Source organism: Lolium rigidum, chromosome 1 (genome assembly GCF_022539505.1).
Source record: "Lolium rigidum isolate FL_2022 chromosome 1, APGP_CSIRO_Lrig_0.1, whole genome shotgun sequence".
Lineage (NCBI taxonomy): Eukaryota > Viridiplantae > Streptophyta > Magnoliopsida > Poales > Poaceae > Lolium > Lolium rigidum.
The window spans coordinates 247,366,778-247,372,882 of NC_061508.1; the positions used below are offsets into that span (position 1 = coordinate 247,366,778).

At 46.7% G+C, this 6,105-nt stretch overlaps 1 protein-coding gene across 1 annotated transcript; it reads left to right on the forward strand.

Annotated features, from left to right (window-relative positions):
* Positions 1 to 696: 696 nt before the first annotated feature.
* LOC124692271 (probable transcription factor GLK1) lies at positions 697 to 3,950 on the forward strand. Its single transcript, XM_047225612.1, has 5 exons — positions 697 to 1,467; positions 1,582 to 1,722; positions 2,853 to 3,269; positions 3,414 to 3,542; positions 3,640 to 3,950. The coding sequence occupies exons 1-5, from the start codon at positions 913 to 915 to the stop codon at positions 3,787 to 3,789; spliced, it is 1,392 nt and encodes a 463-aa protein (XP_047081568.1). The 5' UTR covers positions 697 to 912; the 3' UTR covers positions 3,790 to 3,950.
* The last annotated feature ends 2,155 nt before the right edge of the window (positions 3,951 to 6,105 follow it).

Below are 6,105 nucleotides of genomic sequence, written 5' to 3' on the forward strand. Positions count from 1 at the left end.
TTGGGTCCCAGAAGAGCGACCTGCGGCTGGAATCGTTTGCTAGCAGAACGACCGCGGCGATCAGTATCAGGGAATAGTGGGAGGAATATATATCCTTTTGCCCTATGTAGTTGAAAAAGAACTACTACAATCTGCTTGCTACGTATGTGGTACACACATCTCGTAACTTAAAGAAAAATGTATTCATAGAACTGCTAGCGCACCCTAGGCTTGACGACTGCGATTTGAACGTGTCGGCCCACTTCCAAACAAACACACACGAGCCTACCCTGCCCACACTGCCAGTGGTCCTCTCTCGCGCGCGGGCGAGCTCGATTAAAAACACAGCCATCCATCCATCCACGACCACGAGCAGAGCAGAGACAGGATGCGCGGCAGTCTCCAGCCGATATACATGCAGCAACTGTCAGCGTTTGTTCTCTTCTCCCTCGCCTCTGTCTTCGCCTCGCCGGATCTACTCCACCCCTTCCCTTCCTCTCTCTGTGCTTCAGCTGTTCGTAATAGGAAATAATGAGGAAACCCTTATTCAAAAAACGCTCACCCACACGTTGCCCGCAATAATTCGCGGAAGCGACCAAGCTGCACTTGCGCTCGCGGACAAGGGCACCCATCAAACGAATCCGGCAAATCTCCGCGAGCTTGTGGCCTGCAGGCGTCCTCCGACCTCCCCTTATACCGCCCGGAAAGGAGAATACATCATACATACGCCTGCATACTTGCCAATCCATCGCAACGGATATACAGCTCCACCTCACCAACTGCACCACATAGCAGCTAGAGCGCCATTGCTAGCGAGGCGAGCAGCAGAAGCTAGCTATCATCGTTTGAGACCTAACGTAACAATTCCCTTGGTTACATTACGTCCGTGGTTGTCAGTTAATTGCACTCGGCAGCTACGGTAGTGCGGCTGAGATGCTCGCCGTGTCGGCCGCGAGGTGCGCCGTCGACGATGCGGTGGTAGACCAGCGTCACACCGAGGAGGAAGCCGCCGTCTCCGGCGTGGAGACGGTAGGGGCGTCGACGGACCTGGACATGGACTTCGACTTCACCGTCGACGACATAGACTTCGGGGACTTCTTCCTCCGGCTGGAGGACGGCGACGCGCTGCCGGACCTCGAGGTCGACCCCGCCGAGATCTTCGCCGAGTTCGAGGCGGTGGCCGCGGGAGGCGGCGTGGAGGTGGAGCTGCCGGACCAGCAAGTGCCCTGCGCCGAGCTATTGGCGGCCGTGGAGGACGTCGGGTCGGCGAGCCCGACCGGTGGCGTCGAGAACGTGGTGTTTGCTGAGGCGGGGGACGAGAAGGGTGAGTGCAATAACCAGACCGACGAAGATGGCAACATGGGCGGCGACCGACCCGTTGTGCCGGAGGCGAAATCGCCGTCGTCGTCGACCACGTCGTCGTCCACGGAGGCCGAGAGCAGGCGCAGGTCGTCAGGCAAGAGCTCCCACGGGAAGAAGAAAGCCAAGGTGCATACATGCTTCTTAATTATTTGGTTCTAGAAGCTATATAACAGGAATCGATAGTGGTGCACACCTAGCTTGTGCTTGTGGTATTAAGCGTACGTGCATGTCTATCTGCAGGTGGACTGGACACCGGATCTTCACCGGAGATTCGTGCAGGCGGTAGAGCAGCTCGGCATCGACAAGGCCGTGCCCTCTAGGATACTGGAGATCATGGGGATCAACTCACTCACTCGCCACAACATAGCAAGCCATTTGCAGGTGCGTACGGGCATGAAATTAACATGGAAGTTTGAAACCGAATGGAAATAGTTCTATCTAAAATCAAGTTTCAGGAACTTGGATGACTATACTATGAAATTAAAAAACAACCCAATCAAAAACTACTATGAGTACAAAAAGATCAATATGAAACAATGAAACCGAAGTTGCACATCCCTGCGTTGCACGAGATTATAGCAAAAACGCGATATAACGAATGGCGCGCCTAAGTCTCATTCGAGCAACAATCAGTCGATTTTACAAGTTTATTCAGTCATATCGACAAATAAATATTACCACGTTGTAATAATTTGTTCATCTTATGTAAAACTTAGTGTTGCTTCAGCTTACTTGGTCTACTTTACAAATTTGTTCACATATATCCAAAAAATGTGTTTAATAAATATAAACCTATAACAAATCTCGAAGTCGAGACGACAATTCCCAACGTCGGCTAAAATCTAAGTAATTCTTGGCCGAGCCAAAAACAACAAAGATTTTTTTAGAAATAGCTAGAAGGGTATTGTTGAAATTAGGTAGGATGAAATATGGAGAAAAAAAAGAGGTGCGGACATAGAGCTACCGACTTTAAATTATGACTCGCAAAAATATGTCATTTTTCTAGTTAATGTGTTTCTCTAGAAATCTTCGTTTAACTAATGTGTCTAGAATTAAAGTGCAGATAGTGCATGTGGTTCACTAGCCATAAAGCATGCATACCCGGTGATACGTATATCCACCGTGACTAACAGCTAGGTAACAACTAAGTGTTGAAATATAGCAACCGCTGTTGAAAGAATGTTTTGCTGTCTGTGCTCAGCTTATGTCTCCGCAGAACGTAGACCCATCGGTTCTACTATGCATGAGCGATAGCTGTAGGTTCACGGACTGAACTGTTTGTCCAACCCTATATGTTTGGACGTGAGTTATGCATGTTTGAGTAGTAGACATCCACTAGTCATAATGAAATCCCTCTTCGCAAAAAATTGACATCCCGTTCCGACCTAGATCGATCAGTGGTGCTTGGTAATACTGTAGATGCATGGTTAGAGACTTAGAGTAAATAACTACTAGCATTGTCGTCAATATAATGTCCTGATAATAACAAAGTGTTCTGCACGTACTTGCAGAAATATCGGTCTCATCGGAAGCACATGGTTGCACGGGAGGCGGAGGCAGCGAGTTGGACCCAACGGAGGCAGATGTACGCCGCCGGAGGACCCCCTGCGGCCGTGAAGAGGCCGGACCCGAACATGTGGACCGTGCCATCCGTCGGCTACTCGCCGTCACCGGCTCCTCCTCCGCCGCCGCCGCATGCTATGCAGCACTTTGTCAGGCCGTTGCACGTTTGGGGTCACCCCTCGATGGACTCGCCTCGGATGCCGATGTGGCCGCGGCATCCCATAGCGCCCCGTCCCCCGATGCCGTCGTGGGCTCCCCCGCCGCCGCCGTCTGACCCGGCTTTCTGGCACCACCCTTACATGAGGCCGGCGTACATGCCGACTCACGGGACACCTTGCATGGCAATGCCGATGGCACCCGCTCCGGTGAGCAATTTTTCTTTGGTCATATCTGATTACCTACTCGCTGTCAAGGCAGTGTATCCATGATCCATCTAAATGGTGGTATGTCATTGCATTATCCATGGGATCTACAACAACTGATGAACTGGATAATTTTTATTGTTCCAGAAATTCCCTGCTCCAGCTGTAGTTCCCGTTGCTATGCCGTGTCCTCCTCCTGTTTATACGCCCCCCTCCCGCCCAGCACCGGCGAGCAAGAGCCAACAAGATTCGCAGCTTCAACTACAAGCACAGCCAGTGAGTGTAGACTACATTTATCCTGGCAAATATTCTCTTGCTACCATGGTTCGAGCAGCTTCGATTAACACGCTCACTTTTATTGGTATTTTTCCAGTCAAATGAGAGCATAGACGCGGCCATTGGTGATGTTTTATCCAAACCGTGGCTGCCGCTGCCCCTTGGACTGAAGCCCCCTTCACTGGGCAGCGTCATGGGCGAGCTGGAAAGGCAAGGCGTAGCTAATGTCCCGCAAGCTTGCGGGTGATCGCCGGCCTGCCTGCAGGATGCTGCTAGCTCCTCCGTTCGCCGCAACAACAAAAAATTCGCCGACTTATCTTTGTTTTTTGGGACGTTTCGTGGACCTCTCTCTTAGTTAACTTGTGCATATTTTCATGAGAAATTAAACAACGAGTGTTTCACTCCGGAGAATAATTTGTGTCACACCTTATCGGGACTTAGACACTCGATCGTGGCGACCGATATCACCTTAACTTTTTTTTTCTTTTGCGAAAAGTCCATCCCGATCTTTTCATAATCCTTAACAGTAGTACGAGAAAACCTAAAAATAATAAAAATTACAAAAATACCTTTGGACTACGGACTACCTAGCGAAGACTACAAGCACTCGAACGAGCCGAAGGCATGCCACCTTCCTCGCCTCTCCCTCAATGGATTCGGACAAAGCTCGCTGTAGTAGAACTTACTGTAGTGCACATATGGGAAACGTCGTGCTAAGGTCCGAGAGGACCAACGCATGAGAGTAGAAGCTATCGCCGATGGAGAGAGGCGTAGATCAGAAGAAACAGGGACCAAATTGAGCGAGATCCGCCAGAGATAAACCTCCACACGTCCTCGACGATGCTAGATGCGTCACCAGAACGGAGGCTAGACGGGAAGGACTTTATTTCATCTTCAGCGAGTCACCACCGCCACACCTTCCTGAGTAGGCCACAAACCCTAAACAGACCAAGAAAAATAACAGAAAAATGAATCACTCCCACTGACAAGGACCGGGATCCACCACATCTCAATGGCACTAAGACCACAGGAGGAGAGGAAGATTGGCGGCAATGCCGGCGGGAGACAGGGCAACCCTAGTCGCATTTCTCTATCCCTCTTTTGAATATGCACCATAACTTTACAATGTTCGTTCTACGATTTTGAATTATGAAAAGCGGATCAAATAATTCTTGCATCTTTTGCAGGATGGAAGTTTCTTTTCTTGCACTGGTGCCCCCTGGAGTTCTTCTCGCTCTCGTGGAACTCCCTACTCCAATAATTATCAATAGAGGTGGACTTGTGGAGCATGGAGTTGGAATTGGTTATCTAGTTCATTAGGGAAAAAATAGCGCCTCGGGAGCAAACTACAACTATAAGGGAACAAAATTTGTGTATGTGGAACAAATGGCGACTACAAAAGAAAAAAATATTTACTCCGTGGAGCAAATCAAGACTATATGTGGAACAAATTAGCTTATGCGCAACAAATCACGACTGTACGAGGAACAAAAATTTCACATCTGCAGAACAGATCACGACTACAAAGTGAACAAAAAATTAATGAGGAGAAAAGTTTAGTTCACGGAAAAAACTACGAATACAAGGGAAATAAAATTTTAGCGTTCAAGGAACAAATCATCATTACATGGGAACAAAAAATTTGTATGTGAACAAAAAATTAGCGTCCGTGGAACAAAACATAATTACAAAAGGACAAAAAGTCATGTTGCATCATGGCAACAAACCTACACGAGTTTACCAACTCGTTGGGACTCCAAGCGCAAAGTCATTTAGCAAGCGTAAGTTTCTCCACACAGGTGACTCAGAGAGTTGATATCGAGCGTAATTTTCCTCTTCAGACAACCTGCAAATGAAAAAATAGTTTTATGTGTCTAACTCCACCAATGTATTTAATTTTTCAAGCAGACACGGTGTGTAAGTAATACAAAACAAAAGTAAAGTAAAAGAATGGTGCCTAAAAATATAGAGTTGTTGAGATAGGTGCCACAACTCCGCGACAACTTCTCAGCAGGTAATAAAGTAACCATGTATTTTTGTATTTTCGGATTTGATTAAAGATAAAAACACTAAAGTAAAAATCGTTTCATATGATTTAAAATGGACAGGGTTCATGATTTCACTTGATCTCTCTCATAAACATGGTGGCCTGAATAGAGCTTCTAATAACAATTAAAGAGTGATAACAAAATAAACTGAGTTGAGTTGTTGATACGCATTAATATGGGCATCCACTAGTAGGGAAATGGTTATAGGAGCACCCGCCAAAATTGTGGCACGCACCTGTGTGGTTTTCAAGCACAAGGTTTCACGTAAGTAAAAAAACACAAGTAAAAATAAAGCGATTAAAACTAGACTAAATAAAATAACTAAGTAAAAAACTATAAAGAGGTTGATTGTTTTTGGTGTTTTGGATGCAAATAACAAAGTAAATATTTTTTCTATTTTCGGATTAAAATAGTACAACAAATAGAAAAAAGATAAATGCAATATAAATGTGTTTCTGATGATAAAACGTGGACCGGGGTTCATGGGTTCACTTGACTATTCTCTCTTTAAGTTG